Source organism: Zalophus californianus, chromosome 10 (assembly GCF_009762305.2).
Source record: "Zalophus californianus isolate mZalCal1 chromosome 10, mZalCal1.pri.v2, whole genome shotgun sequence".
In the NCBI taxonomy this organism is placed as follows: domain Eukaryota; kingdom Metazoa; phylum Chordata; class Mammalia; order Carnivora; family Otariidae; genus Zalophus; species Zalophus californianus.
Genome location: NC_045604.1, coordinates 107,696,367 through 107,719,719, shown reverse-complemented (window position 1 = coordinate 107,719,719; position 23,353 = coordinate 107,696,367). Strand labels below are relative to the sequence as shown.

At 45.1% G+C, this 23,353-nt stretch overlaps 1 protein-coding gene across 8 annotated transcripts; it reads left to right on the top strand.

The window, feature by feature from the left end:
* Positions 1-9,724: 9,724 nt before the first annotated feature.
* On the top strand, positions 9,725-21,985 carry ZNF789 (zinc finger protein 789). Of its 8 annotated transcripts, none has more exons than XM_027613036.2 (5): positions 9,725-9,825; positions 12,303-12,380; positions 17,286-17,412; positions 19,357-19,470; positions 20,723-21,985. In XM_027613036.2, the coding sequence occupies exons 2-5, from the start codon at positions 12,312-12,314 to the stop codon at positions 21,724-21,726; spliced, it is 1,314 nt and encodes a 437-aa protein (XP_027468837.2). In that variant the 5' UTR covers positions 9,725-9,825; positions 12,303-12,311; the 3' UTR covers positions 21,727-21,985. The 8 variants fall into 8 exon arrangements, with proteins under 8 accessions (XP_027468837.2, XP_027468840.2, XP_027468843.2 ...); XM_027613039.2 differs by having other exon boundaries at positions 9,729-9,789; XM_027613035.2 differs by lacking the exon at positions 9,725-9,825 and adding an exon at positions 9,853-10,012.
* The last annotated feature ends 1,368 nt before the right edge of the window (positions 21,986-23,353 follow it).

The window sequence follows — 23,353 nt, the reverse complement described above, 5'->3', positions numbered from 1 at the left end:
AGCTCGAGCCCAACACTGGGAGTAGAGATTACCAAAAAACATAAAATAAGCTTTTAAAAAAAGAGTCTAGAGGGATGTCTTGTGCAGAGGCAGAGATTCACACACTTTATAGAGCATGTGAGGGGGCTGCAAAGCAAGCTCTGACAGCATAAAGACAGAAGGACTGGTCAGTCCCAGGGATGGATCTGTTATTTAAATCACCAAGTTCAAGGAAGTGGGTCAAATTCTAGTAGGATCCAGGGGTACAAGGAAAAACCCAGGCTTTCCCTCCTATGAGTCTTTCTCCTGTGTGTTTCCTTTTTTTTTTTTTAAAGATTTTATATTTATGTAATCTCCACACCCAACATAGGGCTTGAACTCACAACCCCAAGCTCAAGAGTCACATGCTCTACTGACTGAGGCAGCCAGGTGTGCCTCGTGTGTGTCTTTTTTTTTTTTTTCAGATTATTTATTTGAGAGAGAGAGCAGGGGGAGGGGGAGAGGGAGAGAGAGAGAATCTCAAGCAGACTCCCTGCTGAGCACAGAGCCTGTCCTGGGGCTCAATCCCATGACCCTGAGATCATGACCTGAGCTGAAATCAAAAGCCAGACACCCAAGTGCCCCGTTGTGTCTCCTTTAATGCTCACACAAAACACTTCACTTCTGATCACTAAATATATGGAGGTTCCCCCCCGCCCCCGACACCAAGCAATTCTGCAACACCAGCTGGGTGTCCTACAATTTAACTCAATTCTGACACTATCTACCTAGATCCTGCAGGTTAAGGGCTCAGTCCCATAAGACTGACCCCACCCTACTTCAGATGCCAGTCACAAGTAGTGGGTCCCTAGGTTACCCACAACTACTGCCCAATTTGGCTACAATTTGGAAGTTCCCACAACTTCCTCCTCAGGTTTATTTAATTTGCTAGAGCAGCTTACAGGATTCTGGGAAATATATTTACCAGTTTATTTAAAAAAAAATATGATAAAGGATACAGATAAATAGCCAGATGAAGAGATACACAGGGTGAGGTCTGGGAGGGTCCAGAGCATAGGAGCTTTGGTCCCTGTGGAGTTGGGATATGTTCAACCTGCTGCTGGTGTGGATGTGTTCATCAACCTGGAGGCTCCCAAACACATACTATTTGGTTTTTTAAATGGTTTACTCCAGAATGAGAGAGAGAGAGAGAGCGCACAAGATCGCATTGAGGGGAGGGGCAGAGGGAGAGGGAGAGAATCTCAAGCAGACTCCCCATTGAACATGGAGCCCAATGTGGGGATCAATCCCATGACCCTGAGATCATGAATGGAGCTGAAACCAAGAGCTGGATGCCACCCAGGCACCCCACTATTGGGGTTTTATGGAGGCTTCCTCATATAGGTATGACCAATTATTAACTGCATGTCCAGCCCCTCTCCCCTCTCTGGAGAAGTGAGGGGCACGACTGAAAATTCCTAGCTTCTCATCATGGCCTTGGTCTTCCTGGTGACCATGTCCCAACCAGGAGCCATCTAGGAGCCCACCCAGAGTCACCTCAATAGAACAAAAGATGCTCCTAGTGCTCTTACCATTAGGAATTTACAAGAGTTGTTTTTTTTTTTTTAAGATTTTATTTATTTATTTGACAGTGAGAGACACAGCGAGAGAGGGAACACAAGCAGGGGGAGTGGGAGAGGGAGAAGCAGGCTTCCCGCGGAGCAGGGAGCCCGAAGTGGGGCCCCATCCCAGGACCCTGGGATCATGACCTGAGCAGAAGGCAGACGCTTAACGACTGAGCCACCCAGGCGCCCCAGGAATTTACAAGAGTTTTAAGAGTCCTGTGTCAGTGATGAAGTAAAAAATAAATATTAGAACAAGAGATGCTCCTAGTGCTATTATCACTTAGGAATTTACAAGGGTTTTAGAAGCTCTGTGCTGGGAACTGGGGGCAGAGATCAATGCATATGTTTTCTATTATCTCACACCAGGAATGTCTAGTCTGCGGGTTGGCAGAGAGTCTGGATGAGGCTTTTGTTAAAGCTGCACATGATGGAAGGAGATTCTTCCAGATTTCACAAGAGAAATAACATAATGTATAGCCCAGCATAGACAGGAAGTGGCTGGCAGGAACCACATAAGGGAGTCAGAACCCCAGAAAACTTGGTTTAAAGCTAGACACAATGTGTTCTGCCTAGTCTTAGAGATGAATTAGAGCAGAAGCAAAAAGCAGCAACAGGGACACAAGTCCTACGAAGGTGAGAGACAGGCCAGAAAACTGAGGTCCTAAGACTCATTCAAGGACCGAATGGAGGAAGAGAAATAGTATATAAACATCCCTAAGTTAATTTATAACCTTAGCATGATACCAGTATAAGTAGTCTTTTTCCCCTTCAGCTATATTTATGAATTCTCGAACTCATGTACAAAAATAAATGAGCAAACATAACAACGATAATAAAAAAAGCTCTGAAAAAGCGCAAATACATTTTTCTGTCGTTTATAAAAACATACCATAAAGCCTTTCTAATTAAAACAGTGTGATATTGGCATATGAACAGATAGGCAAATGGAACAGAACAGAAAGTCCAGATATGGATCCAAGAATATGTAAAGATTTAGTGTACGATAAAAGCGACATTTTATATCAATGGGGAAAGACATTTGTTTTAAACAAATGCTACTGGATAACTGTTTTGGAAAAAGGTTAAATTTAAATCCATAACTCCTAGCACATACCAAGTTAAATTCCAAATAGATCAGAGATTTACATATTAAGGAAGCAGAAGCAGAAGTAGCAGCAGAAAAGGAGAATAAGTGAGGAGAGGAAGGATGAGGAGGGTAGGGGGAGGAAGAAGAAGAAACCAAAAAACTGCTGAATTCATTTCTAATCTGGGCATAGAGAAATATTTCTAATGATGTCTCAAAATCCAAAATCCAAAATCTATACCCCAAGAGGAAAACATTCAAGTACAATTATGGACAGTTCATTCACAAAATACAAATGAAATTGTTAAAAAAAAAAAGTGCAGTGGAGTAAATTTAAAGATTGAATTGGCTTTATTGAATGATTCACAAATCGGCAGCATCCCATCCAACAGAATGGAGCCTCAGAGAGCTACAGAGGAAAGGTTTTGAAAAGCAAAAAGGGTGTGGGACAAGGAAGTCATAAATGAAAAAAAATCTTCTGGCAAGGTAACCTTCCTTTGGGAGACAACAGAACTTATTAGGAGCATGGCTTCATTGGTGCTGACCAGATAATTCCAGACTGACAGGTTAGGATTACATTCCTAGGGAAGGTCAAAAGTAATTAAGTCAGGTATTAAATGTTGGTATGGTGTCATGCGTTTAAGATAGGGAAATTGAAGGACTCCATAAAAATCTGCTTTTTTTTCTCCTTTACCTGCTTCTATTCTTGCTAGGACCTGCACCCTCACACCCCCACCCCCCTCTACACAGGCCTCAAAATGTCCTCCTTGTAAGGGACAAAGAGCTAATGATTTCTTTGGAATAGATAACATCTAAGGAAGGTCCAGGAGAGAATGACCAGAGGAAGCCACTGTAGAGGCTGCTTTTAGGCAAACAGGTTTGAGCGATTGTATGTTGAAAGGGCCCACAGCACCGCCCCCCCCCACCCCCCCGCCCCGCCGGCTGAATACAATCAGGTGACCCACCTCATAATACCCATAGGCCCTAACTTTCCAGTGGGCTACTTACAACTAGGCACACTTACCAAAAAAGGGAAAATGCCCTATGTGGCCATTACCTCCTCACCTTTCCCCTTTAAAAACAGCCCTCACCCACTGCCTCCTTGCAGACAGTCTCTGCTTTGCTGTCCTGCCCTCCGTTCCCTTGCGGTGTATTCATAAACTTCTGTATCCTTTGTTCTGCCTCAGGTGAGTTCTTTCATGGCCCCACCACCGGCTTCCACCCGATCTCCATCCCACATTTGGGGGCCCCCATCCGATCTGACAGACACCTCATTAGACACCATAGCCATTATATGCACATTCCAGACCATGGCAAGAGACATGTGGACACCAAGGCCCCCGGGCTCCAAGGAATAACACCTGGGCCTCCGTCTTTGTTCTGATCAGTTCCTAGATGCCTGAGGGGACACGTTCACCAGACCGCTGTACTCAGTAAAAACCCCCAGGCCCCGAACAAAAATGAGTCTCCCTCCTTTCCTTTCTGACTCTCGCGGACACACTGTATCTGCACTCTCTCTACACCTTCAATAAACTCTGCTTTCATTTCCTGCTGGCTTGTGTTTCATTTCTATCCTACATGCAGCCAGGGAACGCCATGGCTGGTCCTGCAGGAACCCCTCTGGGTCCCCAGACTTGGCCTGCTGGCATCAGGTTTAACCCAAGTGACTCACTCCATTTTGGGCCTGTTGCTTCTTCTTCTTTTAAAATTTTATTTATTATTTTTTTAAAGATTTTATTTATTTATTAGAGAGAGAATGAGAGAGAGCACGAGAGGGAAGAGGGTCAGAGGGAGAAGCAGACTCCCTGCTGAGCAGGGAGCCCGATGTGGGACTCGATCCTGGGACTCCAGGATCATGACCTGAGCCAAAGGCACTCGCTTAACAAACTGAGCCATCCAGGCGCCCTAAATTTTATTTATTTTAGAGAGAGAAAGAGAGCAAGCAGGGGGAGGGGCAGAGGGAAAGGGAGAGAATCTCAAGTAGACTCCTAGCTAAACACAGAGCTCGATGCAGGGCTCGATCTCATGACCCTGAGATCATGACCTGAGCCAAAATCAAGAGTCAGTCATTCAACCAACTGAGCCATCCAGGTGCCTCTGTTCCTTCTTTTAATTTTTAATTTTTTAAATTTTTAAAAAAATTTTAAAAAGATTTTATTTATGTCAGAGAGAGCACAAGCAGTGGGGAGTGGCAGGCAGAGCAGAAAGAGTGAGAAGCAGGCTCCCCACAGAGCAGGGAGCCCGATGTGGGACTCAATCCCAGGACCCTGAGATCATAACCTGAGCCGAAGGCAGCTGCTTAACCGACTGAGCCACCCAGGTGCCCCTCTGTTGCTTTTTAATAGAATTTAAGTATATGAAAATTTTAAGTGCATTTGTAATAAAGGAAATGCATATTACAACTATACTGCATTTCCTCTTCTGGCCATGATGCAGTTACTAAGACTACGCTTGCTGAACTCGTAAAAAACTATAAAACTAGACAGAACATATGAAAAAATGTTTCCAACTGGGTACAACAGGCAGTTCAGACCTGTGATCCCTGAAAAAAAGCACCTTCTATGCCACAGCACAGGGGAGGAAGAGTCCAAACAGACCATAGCAGGCTCTCTAAGATGAGGACACAAAGATTTGAATTCAAGGAGGCAGAGGTAGCTGGGATTTGGGTAGCAGAATCCTAGGGAGCCAGAAGCTACACAGATAAAATCTCTAGAAATTTCTATAACGGGTCCTCTTGAGTCTGTTCCTAGTAGAATCAATGCCAGGCAAAGAACGAACAGGAAACTGTAAGCTGAATAATTCTCAGAGGTCACACAGAGCTGGGAGATGCTCATGTCCTGACTGCCATAATTAGTGAAAGTATTAAACTAGCCCTAGAGGACATCAAGATTTGCTCAAGCTTTCAAGCCAAGGTCAGCTCTTCTTAGGGTGAACTCATCTTTACAAAGCTTCAAAATAAGCCTTGAGTTAAGCTAATCTGAAAGTAATTTGAACTGTCTTAAAGAAAAAAAAAACATTTTATTCTGGTAAAATATATATAACATAAAATTTAACTTTTTAATCATTTGTGAGTGGACAGTTCAGTGGCATTAGGACATTCATATTGTGTGCAATGATCACCACAATCCATCTCCAGAACTTTTTTCATCTTTCCAAGCTGAAATTCTGTCCCCATTAAACATCAACTCTCCATTTCCCCCTCCCCTCAGCCCCTAGCAACTGCCCTTGTACTCTCTGTCTCTACGAATTTGACTACTCTAGGTCTCTCACATAAGTGGACTCATGCAATATTTGTCCTTGTCTGTCAGGCCTATTTCACTTAGCATCATCTACTCAAGGTTCATTCATGTTGTAGCATTTGTCAGAATTTCCTTCCTATTTAAAGCTGAAAAATACTCCATTCTATGGATATACCACAATTTGTTTATCCATTCATTTGTCCAGGACATTTGGCTTGCTTCTGCCTTTTGGCTGTTCTGAGTAGGCTATTGTGAACACGGGTGTACAAATATCTGTTTGAGTCACACTGCTTTCATTTCTTTGGGGTATTAACCCCGAGGAGGGATTTCTGGATCATATGGGTTCTAATGCTTTTAAAGGAAAACAACAAACTCTGGCATGCAATGTAAAATTTATTAATGTCTAGCACTCAATCAAAAATCAATAGGTATGTAAAGTAGCAGGAAAATGTAATCCAAAACTAGGAAAATAATCAGTCAATAGAAACAGATCCAAAAATGATAGACATTATGGAGTCGGGAGACAAGCTTTAAGTAGAGTGGAGTGCAGGGATCTCATGACCCTGAGATCATGACCTGGGCTGAGATCAAGAGTCAGGAATCGGATGCTTAACTGACTGAGCCACCCAGGTGCCCCAGGAGACATGGACTTTAAAATAATTATGCTTGGGGGGGGCCGCCTGGGTGGCTCAGTCATTAGGCGTCTGCCTTCAGCTCAGGTCATGATCCCAGGGTCCTGGGATCAAGCCCCGCATCGGGTTCCCTGTTCAGCAGGAAGCCTGCTTCTCCCTCTCCCACTCTCCCTGCTTGTGTTCCCTCTCTCGCTGTGTCTCTCTTTGTCAAATAAATAAATAAAATCTTAAAAAAAACAAACAAAACCCAAATAGAACTTCTAGAGATAAAACACACACACACACACACACACACACACACACACACACACACACAGGGGCGCCTGGGTGGCTCAGTCAGTTAAGCAACTGCCTTCAGCTCAGGTCATGATCCCAGGGTCCTGGGATCCAGCCCCATGTCGGGCTCCCTGCTCAGCCAGGAGCCTGCTTCTCCCTCTCCCTCTGCCACCACCCCCCACTTGTGATCTCTCTCTGTCAAATAAATAAATAAAATCTTTAAAGAAAATCTAAAAAAAAAAAACAACACCCCAAAAAACAAACCAAATATCAGAAAGAATCAGTCAGCTTCAAGAGTAGCAGTGGAAACTATTGCTTGTCGGATTTACGGTTAGTGATCTCCTCCCTGTAGTGGTCCTTATCTCAAGCACTGGGAGGATGAAGATTCTTCTTTTCCTTTCCCAGTGTTTTAGTACAGCTCTTTAGCCTCCTGCTCCATGTAGCTTCAGCTACCAGTAAACATCCTGAGACGGAAACTACCTCTGAATTTGAGGCCCCCAAGTTTCCAATGTTACCATGGCACAGCATAATTTTTCAAAAGCTCAACTGGTTTTTCCTGTGTGAGATCAGCAGCCCTTTGCTTGAACCAAGCCCTAAATACTTTTTTTTTAAAAAGATTTTTATTTATTTATTTGACAGAGAGAGAGACAGTGAGAGAGGGAACACAAGCAGGGAGAGTGGGGGAGGGAGAAGCAGGCTTCCCACTGAGCAGTGAGCCCGATGTGGGGCTCCATCCCAGGACTCCGGGATCATGACCTGAGCCAAAGGCAGATGCCCAATGACTAAACCACCCAGGCACCCCCCCAAGCCCTAAATACTTTGAGTGACATTTAAATGTGGAATATTTGAAATTTAACAGTGCCTGGAACATTGTAGGCCCTCAATAAATTTTTTTTTAAAGATTTTATTTATTTATTTGAGAGAGAGAGCAGGAGTGGGGAGAGAGAAGCAGACTCCCCGCTGAGCAGGGCTGGATGCCAGGACCCTGGGATCATGACCTGAGCTGAAGGCAGATGCTTAACTGACTGAGCCACCCAGGCGCCCCGACCCTCAATAAGTATTAATTGAATGAATTTCATTTTATTTCCTGATTCTCTTAATTGTCTTTTGGAAGTTCAAACTGCTGCAACACTGAGTCAATGAATATCTGCGGTCATCTAACGATGTTTAGAAAACTGAAGGTTTTCTCCCTAATGCTTTAGGAACATTTAATGTGGCCTGGCATTGTTCTAAGCATTTTACATACATTAACTCATTTAATACAGTAGAAAATGAGCAGAAAGTGGCCACTCTTCTCTGTACTTCCCCCTTACCTATGGAGGGATACATTCCAAGACCCTCAGTTGATGCCTGAAACTGTGGATAGTACCAAACCTTACATATACTATGCTTTTTCTATACTTACACGTTTATGATAGAGTTTCACTTATAAATTAGGTATGGTAAGAGATTAACAACAATAAAATAGAACAATTATAACAATATACTGTAATAAAAGTTATGTGAATGTGGTCTCTCCTTCAAAATAGCTTATTGTCCTGTACTCACCCTTCTTCTTGTGATGATAGATGATAAAATGCCTATGCGATGAGATGAAGTGAGGTGAATAATGGAGGCATCGTGAGGTAGTGTTAGGCTACTATTGACCTTCTCAGGATATGTCAGAAGGAGGATCATCTGCTTCTGGACCATGATTGACCTCGGGTAACTGAAACTGTGGAAAGTAAAACAGAGGATAAGGGGGTGCTACACCTCAGAACAACCCTATAAAATTCATAGTCCCAGTCTCCTCATTTTACATGTACGGAAACTAACATATAGAAGAGTGAACTAGTTTGTCCCAGGTCAAACAACTAGTATGATACTGGCAAAACAAACACCCTATCCCTCTCTCGCCCTCTCCTTCTTTCTCTGTTTCTAGTATTTTGGCCCATGGAAATCAAGACTTAAAGGGAGATTTCACACAAGGGTTTTTCTTAATCTGTTACTTTTTTTTTCTTTGCTAAACAGGGAATCCTATCAAATCCTCCTATCAGGGGGGCCTGGGTGCCCCAGGCGTTAAGCGTCTGCCTTCGGCTCATGTCATGATCCCGGGGCCCTCGGATCGAGCCCCGCATCCGGCTCCCTGCTCTACGGGGAGCCTGCTTCTCCCTCTCCCACTCCCCCTGCCTGTGTTCCCTCTCTCACTGTCTCTCTCTGTCAAATAAATAAAATCTTAAAACAAACAAATCCTATAAATTACAACTCATTGCCACTGATAACTAGTCCTATGTTGCTTTATTTTAAGATTTTATTTATTTATTTGACAGAGAGATAGCGAGAGCAGGAACACAAGCAGGGGGAGTGGCAGGCAGAGGGAGAAGCAGACACCCCGCTGAGCTGGGAGCCCGATGCGGGGCTCGATCCTAGGACCCTGGGATCATGACCTGAGCTGAAGGCAGACGCTTAACGACTGAGCCACCCAGGCACCCCTATGTTAGTTTGTTTAAATAGCATTCACGTAATTTCTGAATAACATAATTTCAGATAAATAGCTATTTTTCATATTTTTATGTTAAGTAACACAGATATGTATAATCATTCATTATATTCAACGTACTATGTTATTCGTCTGGTAGGACTGAGTCCAGGGTTAGCTCTCCAAAAAGTTGGTCACTCTACACTCAAAAGAGGAGCTTTTTTAAAAATACCCAGTTGCACGAGGGCCCACTCTTAGAAATTCTGATCCAACTGGTGTGGAAAACGAGCGTCTCAGTGGCAGAGTTAAAGTCTTCAGATGATTTTTCTTACTGGAGATTGCGCACTGCTCGGCTGGGCGGGAAGCGGCCGGGGCGGGGCCTTGAAGTCACGTGGCCCAGCCGGCGCGCTGCGCGGCCGTTGATTGGCCCCGACCTGAGCGGCGGGTGCGTGAGACGAGAGGCCGCCGCTCTCCTAACCCGACCAAAGAGTTCCGAAGCCTCCGCTCTTCCTAGAGGGTACACGGGCGGAGACGCTGGGCTCCACGCGCGCGGGTGAGGGCGGGCGAGTGGCGGGGATTTCTTCCGCGTTCGCGCCCTCGGGTAGGGGGTGGTCATCGGAGGGGCGCGGACCGCAGCGCGGGTCCGGTCGGGAACCTCGAGAGGGGAGCCCGGCCCCTAGGGCCGCAGCAGGTGGATACTGAGAACTTCCTGGCGGAGGTGGCGCGGCGGAGGGTCGGAGGTGCGGAGCAGGTGTGGGGAGAGAGGAGCTAGTGTGATGCGAGGGGTGGGTGGCGCGGGAGAAACCCCGGCGGCCCCGCCACGGCAGGGTCCGGGTTCGAGAGACCCTCAGGGGAGGTCGCAGGGCATTTACGGAGCGTCTTCCTGAAGATGTCAACTTGTGAATATTTTCCGTGGTGTCAGGTCTTCAGCGGTAGGGAAGAACAAGTCCGATGAATGAATGGTTGGTGAATACTGTGGTTTGGTTTCGTTATAGGGGAAAAGGAGATGTGATTTAACGTTTCAGGAGTTCAGGTTATTGTGAAGTGGCGTTTTGGATTCTCACTTCCGATTGCACCATGCTCACGGTAGACAGTATCATTTAGTTAATGAAAGGGTTGAGGTCCCTTCCCCAATCTTGAAGCCCTTGGTCAGGACATTTTTTGGAGTGCCTCCTTGCTTAAAAGCCAGAGCATCTTCCAAATAATGGTTTTAAGGAACGTGAATGGTTCGAGAGACTTTCTTACAAATGCACTCACAGAAAACAAGGTTCACCCCTGGCCAGAAAAGCACAAGAAAAGAATGAAAATCACCTGTATCCCATCACTTGTGTACTTCCCGAGAGTAACGATGTTGAGTTTATAATGATCCAGAAAAACCAAAGTGGAGACCACAGTTTGGGTATACCCCTAGCCAACCACCCTTAGCTGTGGAATCAAAACTTGAACTGTCCTAATTTCCCCAAATGCTGACTCTTCTAGGAAACTTAAGCTGTCTTCATGTCATGTTGACCTTGTAGCTTCCTGGCCAATCAGCTAAAAACAAGTAAACTTGTACAGTGCTTCTATTCTAAAAGGGTTGTAAGTTTCTAGTAAACAGTCACAATAGAAAACAAGGTACTTCCTCATTTCGTGTGTAGGGGTGGAGAAATAACCTTCTTTCTCCATTCTCAGCTGAGATCCCGGCAATAAAAGATTAAGAGAAAAACGAGTTTATTAACATGTATAGGTGGGAAATAACCACGGAAAAATGAGTAACTCCTGGAGTGGCTTAGAATTCAGGCTTAAATACCCTCTTAATAGGGAAAGGGGAGAGAGGATGTAGGCCTCTTAGAGGAGAGTAAATGAATTTTAGGAAAGATGAATGGGTCCCTAGAAGAGGAGACAGGAGGTCCGATGGTTTAGGATAGTTTGGGTGTGGTGTCAACAACATCTAGTCTCATCTCCTGGAGGGAAATTTATGACAATTGAGTTCCTTTTCGAGGATCGGTCTTTAGGCAGATAAGGGGAGCTCAGAGAAAGCCTTTCTCTGTGTTTGCCGCTTTTCAAGTGCCCACAGCTCAAAATAATCTTGGGGTGGCATATTCTGCTACCCCTCACGCCTTATGAACTAAGTGGTGGCTGCTGAGAGCTCAGTGTCTTCATGCTTTTGGTTTTGAAGTCTTGTTTGCTGTGTGTTTCTCAATAAATATTCATATCAAGTAAAGCTCTCTGAATATTCTTTTGACAATGGTTGCTTCTGTGTCTATGATAGGTAGACTGAAATCTTTAACTGCCCTAAAGTCATTTTTATACTCTCTGAGCTGATCCTGTAGGATGTAGAAATACATGACCCCTACCCCCCACAACGAGAACAAACAAAGGCTCTTCATTCAGATCCTGCTATATAGCAAGGGCGTGAGCCACCATTGCTTGTTTGGCAGAGACTCAAAGGCAGGCAGGGGAAAGCTTTATGGTGGGGAAAAAAAGGAAAGCTCAGATGTGCCCATTTTGGAGGTTGTTGGCTTGGGAAAGCTGGAGGTTAATAAATAGAAGCAGAACATCCTATGTGGTTGGGTAGGGGAGTGTATTTGGCTTTCTCTGCTGGTCCTAAATTGTAGGAAGCAAGTCAGAATTAAGTATAAGTTGGCCATTATTGACCCGATGTTGGTTTGGGGCTGATTGCCAAATGGGGTGTGATTTGGATTCTGGGCTGGTGGCTGCAGGTTGTGGGCCAGAGTTCTGTTCTTATCTATGGTCTTGTCCCTTTGTGTATGCAGTCTTTCAATGAGGTGCTACAGAACATATTCTAGGGAGAAGGGGAGGGCAGGGCCCTGGGATAAAGCTTTGGAAATTGAGCCAACTTCAGAAGTTCCTAAAAAAGACTATTCTAGCAGCTTCTTTCATTTTATCCCCTATTTCAGCACCAAACACCGTGACTGTATCCTAGCTCAGGTGTGTTGGCCCTGTTGGAATTCCCTGTCCCAGGGCTGCCTGGTGAGAGAGCCTTAAATTGGGACTGGCCTTTACTCATTATCTTTTTTCCTCCTTCAGTCCAGCCTGATGGCGGCAATCCTGCCCCATCTCGGAGACCAGGACTTGGAAGCTGTATTCCTGACAGCTGGGTGGAAGGTGAGCTGGGCTCTTCCTCCCCTTCCTCAGGGTAGTCCTGCAGCCAGGCAGTGGCTTTGACTCCTTTGTTCAGGTTGAGCCATCTTTATTAATTTGGGGATTTTTTTCCTTCTTGGAAAGTGTGCTGTTAAGGAGCTTGAACTCTGGGGTCAGACAGGTTCAAATCCAGGCTTTGTTGTAGATGTTTTACCTTCAGCAAGTTACATAAGCTCCCTGGGCCTCAGTTTACTTATCTGTAAAGGGGATGATACCACTTATCCCAAAGAGTTATGAGAATTAAGTGAGGCACTTGGTGAAATAGGTAAATAATACTTTACATAGTATCTAGTTCTGTTTTAAGCACTCTCCAATTTTAGATACTGTTACCATAGTTGCTCATTGTTTCTGTCAGTGAGTGTTACTATGTACCAGATACTATCCTTTGTGTGGGGAGATAAACTCTCCCTAAAGGAGTTTACAGGGGTTTTTTTTTTGGATATGTAAACAAACTCTTGCATTACAGAGATAAATTCTGATCTGGGAGTACTAAAGGGCATAAGGGAAGCTTAGTTATTGAATTTGCAACATCATGGAGGTTGATTCTAAAAAGTTGCATTTAAAAGTAAGGAGACAAGTTAGGAAGCCATCCTAACAATTTTCTTTTTTTTTTTTTTTTTTTTTTTTTTTTTAAAGATTTTATTTATTTATTTGAGAGAGAGAGAGAATGAGATAGAGAGCATGAGAGGCAAGAGGTTCACAGGGAGAAGCAGACTCCCTGCTCAGCAGGGAGCCCGATGTGGGACTCGATCCCGGGACTCCAGGATCATGACCCGAGCCGAAGGCAGTCGATTAACCAACTGAGCCACCCAGGCGCCCCCATCCTAACAATTTTCAAAGAAAGGTCGGACACGGGCGCCTGGGTGGCTCAGTTGGTTAAGCGACTGCCTTCGGCTCAGGTCATGATCCCGGAGTCCCGGGATCGAGTCCCACGTCGGGCTCCCTGCTCAGCGGGTAGTCTGCTTCTCCCTCTGACCCTACCCCCTCTTGGACTCTCTCTCTCTCACTCTCTCTCTCTCTCAAATAAATAAATAAATAAAATCTTAAAAAAAAAAAAAAGAAAGGTCGGACAGGAGGGAGGGAAGTTGAGTTATTGCAGTTTGACTGCCTTGCTCCAGCATGTCCGCACTTTCTGAGGAGTCCCGAAGCTCTGCCAAGTAGGTGGGGGCAGGGATGCCTTAGAGCAGTTGCAGAGGTGTGATGAGGCTTAAACCAGACAGTGGCTTACGCAGCGACTGGAAGTGTGTGTAGTTTTCTCCTGGGAACTTGTCCCTTGAGGGAAGGTTAGAAAACAGAAACCAGAGGGGAAGGCAGGCACAGGAATGTCTTTTTAAAGATAGGAGAGGTTTTGGGGCATCTGGGTGGCTCAGTTGGTTGAGCTTCTGCCTTCAGCTCATGTCATGATCCCAGGGTCCTGGGATCGAGTTCTGAAATCGAGCCCTGCATTGGGCTCCCTGTGCAATGGAGAGACTGCTTCTCCCTCTGCCTCTGCCACTTCCCCTGGCTTGTGCTCTATCTCAAGTAAATAAAAAAAACTCTTAAAAAAAAAAAGATAGGAGAGGTTTTGGCATTTTTGCTGATGAAGGGGAAGGAGGGAGGGGAGAAGTGAGTGTTTAGGAAAAACACTCCTGTGTTTCTCTGCTTTCTACTTTCAAGCCACACTTCACTTCGGACACCAGACATGTTGGGGTTTGTCCCACACATCAGGCAATTCTGTGACACCAGTGGGGTGGGGTTGGGGGCTGCAATTTAACTCAGTTTTGACACTCTCTACCTGGAGTTAGCATCAGACCCCACAGGGTAAGGGCTCAGTCCCCTGAGACTGCCCCTCCCCCCACTTCTGCCACCAGCCAATTGCGAGTCCAGGTTGTCACCTGTACCTTGACTGGCTGTGTATTTGGAGGTTCCCATGACCCCCTCCGTGGGTTCGATTAATTTGCTTAGAGTGGCTCAAAGAACTCAAGAACACAGTTTACTTTTACTAGATTTTACTAGGTTTATTATAAAAGGCTGTAACTCAGGAACGGCCAGACAGAAGAGGGGCTCAGAGCTTCCGTGTTCTGAGTGTGCCATGCTCCCAGCACTCCATGTGCTCATTAGCCCTGAAGCTGTCTGAACCCTATCCTTTTGGGTTTTTATAGAGGCTCATTACATGGGCTTGATTGAATAAATCATTGCCCTTTCGTGACTGATTTGACCTCCCGCCCCTCTCCCTCCTCTGAATTGGGGGGTTCATACCCTCTAACCACATGGTTGGTTCCCTTGGCAACAAGCCTGCCATCCTTGGGGCCTTTCCAAAGATCACCTCATTAACGTAAACTCAGGTGTGGCGAAAAGAATTTGTGATGACTAAGGAGACACTCCTTTCTTTCTCTTTCATGACTCTGGAGCTATTTCAGAAACCAAGGACAGAAGGCCAAATATGAAGAGATGCTCCTGCTCTTATCCCTTAGGAATTCCAAGAGTTTTAGGAGCTCTGTGCCAGAAATGAGGATGAAGATTAAATATATATATATATATATTTTAAAGATTTTATTTATTAGAGCATGCGCACGGGGGGAGAGGAGAGGCAGGGGGAGAGGGAAGAGGGTGAGAAGCGTACTCCCCGCTCAGCAGGGAGCCTGGCTCTATCCCAGGATCCCGAGGTCATGACCTGAGCCGAAGGCAGTCAGTTAACGAGTTAACCGACTGAGCCACCCAGGTGCCTCTAAATACATATTTCTTGTTAACAATCACAGTATCACAGGGGAAAGAGAGTAAAGATATGGAAGAGTCCTCGTCATTGGATTAAGACCCTGGGGGAGGGGCGCCTGGGTGGCTCAGTTGGTTAAGCGACTGCTCAGGTCATGATCCTGGAGTCCCGGGATTGAGTCCCGCATCGGGCTCCCTGCTCAGCAAGGAGTCTGCTTCTCCCTCTGACCCTCCCCGCTCTCATGTGCTCTCTCTCTCTCTCTCTCATTCTCACTCTCTCAAAATAAATAAATAAATCTTTAAAAAAAAAAAAAAGACCCTGGGGGAGACACAAGGGAATGGAAGCAGAGGCAGAGCGGAGGGATGGCTCGGAGAACAGCTGCTTTCCCCGAGGGAACAGAGAAAGGGATGAGTGAGAACATAGGTAATGCCTGGAGGGGATGGTGGGGAAGTGAGAGGAATTAGGGAGCATGTGCTCTGGGGGCTCTTTCCTGGGACATCACCGGCAGTGACTTCTGGAAGGGAGTGGTGAGGTGAACCACATGCCCTCCTAGGCTCCTCTGAGTACCTCCCACTGGATCGTTACCGTGTTGACTCCAGCTTTCCCCCTGGATGGTCCGTTCCCTAAGCGGGACCAGGGCTGCTATAGAATCATACAGGTTGTGCAGGTAGCAACTCCAGGGGCCCCCATTCACACAGCTGTGATGTAAATGGTGTCCTGTAGGTGTGAGCTGTGCACAGCCTGAACAGTTATATCCTGTGACCTCAGCAGGACTGGACCCTTTATTGCTGGCCTATGGCTTGAAAGCTAACAACTTATTGGTGCCCAGTGTTTCTTGAAAGAATGAGGGTGGGAAAGGTACAGAAGACCCTGGGGAGTAATAGGAGGGTGAGAGTTTGGGGCAACATTAAAGGCCATACGATTGCATGTATAGGGATTACTCTGTGGGAGATTAAGCCATTTTATTCCCCAGCGCTTACTCACGCTCATGCTTACGCTCACGTAGCATCAGAGAATGTCAGCTGAGGAGACCCACAGGACCGCTGTGGTAGGAGGAGGACGTTTGGGATGGGGGTAGGAGGGAGCTCGACATGGTAACTCTGGAAGCCGGGCTCGGCCGGGAGGAAAGAAGGGCCCTGTAATTTGGGAATTCCGGTATCTGTTTCCTGAGGGGTGGTAGTGGCATTTCCTATTACGGGATCGCCCTTTCCCTGCTCCGATAGCCCCTCAGGCTACACAGTTTCTCCTAAGGGACGGGAGTGTGGTGGGCAGACACCGGGCCTCTGCTCCAAGGGCTGCAGTACTGGGAGGCACCTTCTGTTCTCCGCCCACTTGAGTTGAACACAATTGCAAATGGAAACTTCTGCCGTATAGATTGTACTAAACAGTCTCTGTTTGCCCACCTTTGATGTATGCTTCACCCTCCCCCACTTTGGTCTGTGCCCTCGGAGGCTGACCTTTATACACCATCAATGGGTTCTCTTGCCTTCTGGCTTCCAGTTGGCTTTTGGCAATGGGGTGGAGAGGGTCAGGGGACCAGAAACCTGGAGGAAAGTGGTATTGGGTTTTATTCCCACGGCTCCCGGCCTGCTGGGCTGTGGGATGACAGTGACCACATGGCCCCAGTCTTGCTTCCTCTCCAACAACTTTCTGGATTCCAATAACCCCTCCCCTACCTTCTTCCCCCCTTCAGACACGGTGGGTGATTGTTCCCCGTGAGAGCCCGCCTTGTTGGTTTCCATGAAGCACCTTCCTTTGTGAATAGCCTGCGTGCTAACTTATCTTCAGTGACCTCCTTGAATGCGCCATCTCTTTCCTAGGGGACCCGGGACAGAAACATATTCCGTGTTAAAGGTAGTATTGTATAAGAGCAGAGTCAGCAAACTGACCTGGAGCTGGTAGTCAAGTTTTACTGGAACACAGCCGTGCCCATTCACTTACCCGTTGTTCCTGGCTGCTTTTGTGCAGAATAATCATAGCAGAGACCAAATTGCCTGGGAAGCCTGAAAAATTTACCGTCTGGCCCTTTACAGAAAAAGTGTGTCTACTCTGTAGTAGAGAAGAATGAATGAACTTGGCCGAGTCACTTGACCACCTCAAACCTCACCTGTAGAATAATAGTGGTAGCTCACAAAGTTATTGTAAGAATTGAGCCTATAATCAGTCTCTGTTTTCAGGAGTTGCTGTCCTTTGAGGATGTGGCTATGTACTTCACCAGAGAAGAGTGGAACAAACTTGAGTGGGCTCAGAAGGACCTCTACAGAGATGTGATGCTGGAGAATTACAGAAACATGATCTTGTTGGGTAATGACGTGCGGCTTGAAGATTTGGCTCTGAGTGTCTACACAAGTCCTCAGTCCCTTACGTGCAATTCCAAAATCAGAGAAACTTGGAAAACTAGTTGTTTTTTCATAATCCATTTGGCGGCAAGACCCAACCTGTGAAGTCCTCAGGTGGTAAAACCTGATCTCTTCCTACAGGAAGCTATGTCGCATCCTTATTTTTCCCACTTGGTCTTTGTTTTTGTTTTTCCCACTTGGTCTTTGTATCTATCTATTTAGCATCAGAAATATCAATGTGTTTGATTAAGCGTACAGCTCCAACCCCTGTTGGGGGCGGTATGTAATAGAAAATATACACACCAAGTTGCCTTTCTAAAATCTGGAGAAAAATCTGAATCCTGAAACACGTCTGGCCTCAAGGTTTTCAAATAAGGGATTGTACACAAAGAATAGTTTCCTTTTGTTTTAGAGGTCAGAGACGCTTAATCCACTCCCACCCCGATCCACATCCTCCACATCTGTAGAGCCTGTATGAGCTGAAAAGATTATGGCTGATTTGGATTCCAAAGGTTAGGTTCTTTTTCTCTGTCTTCTCTCTGGAAATGGGTTCCTTCCTTGTTGGCAGCATCACCAGGTATCCAGGAAACGACTCTTAACTGACTTCATTTCTGAACCTTCACTGCTTCTCTCCTTGGGGAGCCTGCCTTTGTCTTATTCCAGTGCAGAGTTTCCTCCTGTGGGCGTTTCCTCCACAAATAGCTTTCTTTCTGGGGCCACAGCTTTGACCCCCACACTGACACTCTTGCCACAGTCTTAACCACCTCTTGTGGGATTGTCCGCCCACCTCTGCAGTTTTTGATGTCTGTTTTCCTTATAAAAGCATTACAAGAGCAGACTTGAATACATAGAAGGTACAGGAAATTATGACAGGGAGGGGAGAACATTCAAGGATAACACTGTTCATATTTTGGAATAGTTCCTTCTAGTTTTTCTCCCCCTTAAAAAATGTGGCTGAACATATCCTTCATATAATTCTGTAATTCCTTTAAATCTTAACATTACAATATCAGCATTTTCCCTGTGCTATTAAAAGCCCCCATAAATATAGTAAATGACCATAATGTGATTCTATTGTATGATCTATAATATTTAACCATTTTCCCATTTGGGGATATTTAGTTTGGCTTTTGTTGTTGTTGTTGGCTTGCTTATGAATTTATCATTTTCTATATTCTCATGTTCTAGTGGATGTTTCTGACCATAAATCCTTATATAAATTTGTGACTATTCCCCAAGATACAGAATTTTGGTGTTAAAGGGTATGGGTACTTTCAAGTCTCTTTGTATTACCCAATGACTTTTCAATAACAGAGTAGGAAATAAAAATCCTCTGCAGGCCCACTGCCCAGAAATGATCCCCGTTAACATTTTGGTTGGACTTTTTCCTCGTCTTTTCATATATGTGTATACTTATGTACATACACACACACATGCATAGTTTTTAAGAACAAAATTTGGATCGTACTTCACATGAGTTTTGCATTCGGCTTTATAACACATAGGGAACATTTTCCCATTTCAATATTCTTGAACACATGGATTTTTAGTATCTGCCTAATACTTTTGCCTTCACTGCATTCACATGCTACGCTGTAGACATTGCCCTGTTGATGTTTACTTTATTTCCAGCTGTGCGCTGGTACAACTCTGCTGAGCGGCTCTGATCCATTCATCTTGGCCCCAGTTGTTCCATAGACTCTAAGAGTGAAATGACCACATCTAAGGCTGCGATGATTGTTGAGGCTTTCCATAAAGATTGTCAGATTGTGCCAAATTCTATTCCCACCAGCCCTTTTGATTATTGTCCTTATCTGTTTGCCACTGTAGACCCAAGGGGGTTAAGCTGAGGTCTAGGTCATCTCTCCGTAACTCACTAACCACATCCCATTTACTTCTCCATGAGTAGGATTTCAGTTTCCCAAACCTGAGGTGATCTGCCTGCTGGAGCAGTGGGAAGAACCATGGATCCTGGATCTACCAAGAGCTGGGACTAGGAAGGCTTCCAGTAGTGCTTGCCCAGGTGGGTGAGGAGAAGGCCCAGTCGAGTGGAAATCCTGAGGAGGCAGGAAAGCCACATTAATGAAGCCCCTTGTGTTGCCCCAGAGATTGAGCCAGGGGTTTGGTGTATCTCCTCCCACTTTTTCATCCCTGCTGCCCTCTGAAAGTAGTACATGTGACCATTAGCACTATTTTCCAGATGAAGAAACTAAAAGATTCAGGGGCTCCTGGCTGGCTTAGTCGGGTGGAGCGTGCAAATCTTGATCTTGGGGTCATGAGTTTCAGCCCCACGTTAGGTGTCGATTACTTAAAAATGAATAAGTAAACTTTGAAAAGATTCAGGTATCTGTCACACAGTAGATTAATAGTTCGGATTCGATTTCAAGTCTGCAAAGCTCAGCCTCATTCCATTGCAGTAGAATGCTTCTCTGAAGCAGCCGGTCTGACAGTTCTTATGCCAAACTAGATATTCTTTATTCTACCCTCGTTACTTATCCTTCCTCTCTGTTTTCTCTTGTTCCTTTGCTTTCCATAGTCCCACAGTGTTTCTTGATGTACCTGCTTTTTCCTACTTACTATGTCCTGATTGCTGCTTCTACCTTCTTCCATATCCTCTGCTCCAGAGTTTATCAGCCTCTGCTCTATTGACGTGCTGGGCTGGATAATTCTTCATTGTGGGGAGCTGTCCTGTGTATTGTAGGATGTTTAGCTCTGCCCACTTGATTTGAGTAGCACCACCCCAGTTGTGACCACCAAAGGTGTCTCCAGACATTGCCAGCTGTCCCCCAGGAGGCAGAATCACCCCTGGTTGAGAACCACTGCTGTATTCCCTTGGCTTTTGTGCCTACTTCCGTCTGGTTCCTTTCCTATTCTGTCTTACACTCCCCATTTTAAGGAGTTGTTTCTCCCAGAACTATTGAAAACCTGCTTATCGAGAAAGTATAAGATGCTCCCTCTCCTACATTACATCACACTACTGAGTACCCAGAGTAAGTTACTTTTCCGGTAGTCGTGATGGGTTTATGCGATTCTCACTTCTCGGGCACACACTTGGGCATTTATCTGTCGGCTAGTTGATGTCCAGAACTTTTTCTGCTATTGAAGCCGGGAGCCCTGTGAAAATCAGAGTTTTGGCCTCTTTAGCCGGATGATGTAACTAAGCAGGCACTTCGTAGCTTCATTTGGGTGTCTGATAGCACACACAGTTGGCTTCTCTCTTTTTTTTCCTTCTGCAGTGCACAGGTCATTTCTGTGTTTTCTTTTTATTGGGCTAGGTTCTGAAGCCAGATGCAAGATGAAAAAGCCAACTCCAAAGCAGAAAATTTCTGAAGATTTAGAGTCGTCAGTGGTGAAGCAGACAACAGCCAACAGATCTGCAGAAGAGTTACATAAATGTAATGAATTGGTGGACATTTACAGACTTGCATTCCCCACTCTTGGTGATGAATGCCACAAGGACTTCCTTCAAAACCTCCAACTTACTCAAGATCACAGTGCTCAAATAAGGAAGAAGCAGGGCAAATGTGAGGAGTATGGAAAACCTTTCAGTCAGAGATCGTTGCTTTTGCGGCATAAGCAAATTCTTACAAACGCAAAATCTTATGAATGCAGTGAATGTGGAAGAGTCTTCAGGCGTCAGGCAAATTTCATTCGACATCAAAGAATTCACACATCAGAGGATCCCTTTGAATGTGACATATGCGGGCAAGCCTTCAAACATAAGTCTACTCTTCTTGTCCATAAACAGTGTCACCCTCAAAAAAAGCCATATAAGTGTCATGACTGTGGAAAATTTTTCCGTCAGATGGCATATCTTATTGAACATAAGAGGATCCATACCAAAGAAAAACCCTATAAATGTAGTGAGTGCGAAAAAACGTTTAGTCAGAATTCAACCCTTATTCGACATCAGTTAACCCACAGTGGAGAAAAACCCCATAAATGTCTCGAATGTGGAAAGGCCTTCGGTCGGCATTCGACCCTTCTGAGCCATCAACAGATTCATACTAAACAAAACACTCACAAATGCAGCGAATGTGGAGAGTCCTTTAGCCGGAATGTGGATCTCATTCAGCATCAAAGAACCCACACCAAGGAGGAATTTTTTGAATGTAGAGAATGTGGAAAAACTTTTAGTTTTAAGGCAAATCTTCATCGCCATGAGGTCATTCATACTGGAGAGAGACCCTACAGATGTGACAAATGTGGAAAATCTTTCATCTGGCGCACAAGCTTTATCAAGCATCAGGGTACTCACAGAGAACAGATATCAATGTGATACTAACTGGAAAAAGACCATTTAAAGATGAGAACTTACCACTCTTGTAATTATGTGTAACTTCATTGTTTTATGAAAACTCATAAACAGGAATTGAAGTGGTTTTGCTGTGGGGACCCTCTTTTTGTAGCTAAGCCTTCTTGCTGGAGTCAAGAATTACTAGAACATGTGGGGCGCCTGGGTGGCTCAGTCGTTAAGTGTCTGCCTTCGGCTCAGGTCATGATGCCAGGGTCCTGGGATCGAGCCCCGCATCGGGCTCCCTGCTCCGTGGGAAGCCTGCTTCTCCCTCTCCCGCTCCCCCTGCTGGTGTGCACTTTCTGGCTGTCTTTTCTCTCTGTCAAATAAATTAAATCTTAAAAAAAAAAAAAAAGAATTAATAGAACATGTAATAGGCTGTCATGTTCAGTCTCCCTTGAGCTCCTCATACCTTCATTGTCCCAAGTCCAGGTGGAAGGGAGCCATAAAAACTTTGTGGTTCCCTAGGCTGGAGACCATTTGATGGATTATGAACGATGTAGGAATACTTTTATTTCCTGTACAACTGGGGGAAAAATGTTTTTAAGGCAAAGAAAGAATGTGAAAAGATACTTTTCTTGGTTGTATGTAGAAAAATTACCTGATACTACATTGACTTTTTAAAAGTAAAATAAGGGCTACTCTCAAGTAACTATTAAGAATTACTAAAATTTGGGCGCCTGGCTGAGGCATCGTGAGTTCAAGCCCCACTTTGGGTGTGGAGCCTGCTTTTAAAAAATTACTAAAATGTACCCAGAAACTAAAATTAGCGTGCTACTAGATTTCTACTCGGAGTTCTAAGTCAACTGTTACCAGGTGCTGTTGGCCTGCCTGTCCTGTGCTTACTCCCTCTGTTGGGCTTCATCTGACTTGCACTGTGTGTCTCGGCCTGCAGGCTTTTTCTAAAACCACAGAAGGCCACTGCTCTGTAGGGTAACTACATCGTGGGAGCAGGCCTCAACTAATGCTTGATGGGAATTTCACAAATAGGATCCTCTCCCCTTGGGTGGAATATCTCTGAAGCATGTGTTTTACACTTGTTTTCGGTCTTGCCATGGGATTACACAGTCACTCACCTTGGCAGCTGCTTTATTAGCAGTCTTCCCTGCTCTGTCTCTTCTATACTCCCCTGCCAGTATTTCAACACTTCTTCTCCCCACAAGTGAGTTGCTTGTGCTCAGAAAGTGTCGACTGTAGTCCTCAAGGAGCCTTAGGTTACATAGGTTGAACTGACCATATGACTCTTCCCTACAGCTCACCAATACAAGAAACCCATTCCTAAGCATCATCTTAGTTCTGCAATATAAACTGCTATTTGGACGCTCTCCTATAAATCCCCTCTAGTTTCTTCTTAGTTTTATTTTCTTGCTCCTACCAATTCCATGACTTCTCACCCAACCTATAAAAATAAAGATCTATTGAGAAAAAAGAAGTGGCACCTCAGAAAATTAAGGAATCTTGAGCCTTGCAGGAGGAAAATAGTAATAGACTGTATATTGTGTTCAAAAAGCAGTGATTTTGTACTGGTCAGCATGAATTGGCTAGAAGAACCTAAACAAAATTGACTTCTGACTGAGGGGAAAATAAGCCAATGAGAGATAAGTCCCACTTA

Coding starts and splice junctions, on each gene's coding strand:
- ZNF789 (XM_027613036.2), top strand. CDS start 12,312: ATGGCGGCAATCCTGCCCCATCTCGGAGACCAGGACTTGGAAGCTGTA. Junction 17,413..19,356: donor CAGAAACATGATCTTGTTGG/GTAATGACGTGC, acceptor CTCCATGAGTAG/GATTTCAGTTTCCCAAACCT. Junction 19,471..20,722: donor TTCCAGTAGTGCTTGCCCAG/GTGGGTGAGGAG, acceptor TTATTGGGCTAG/GTTCTGAAGCCAGATGCAAG.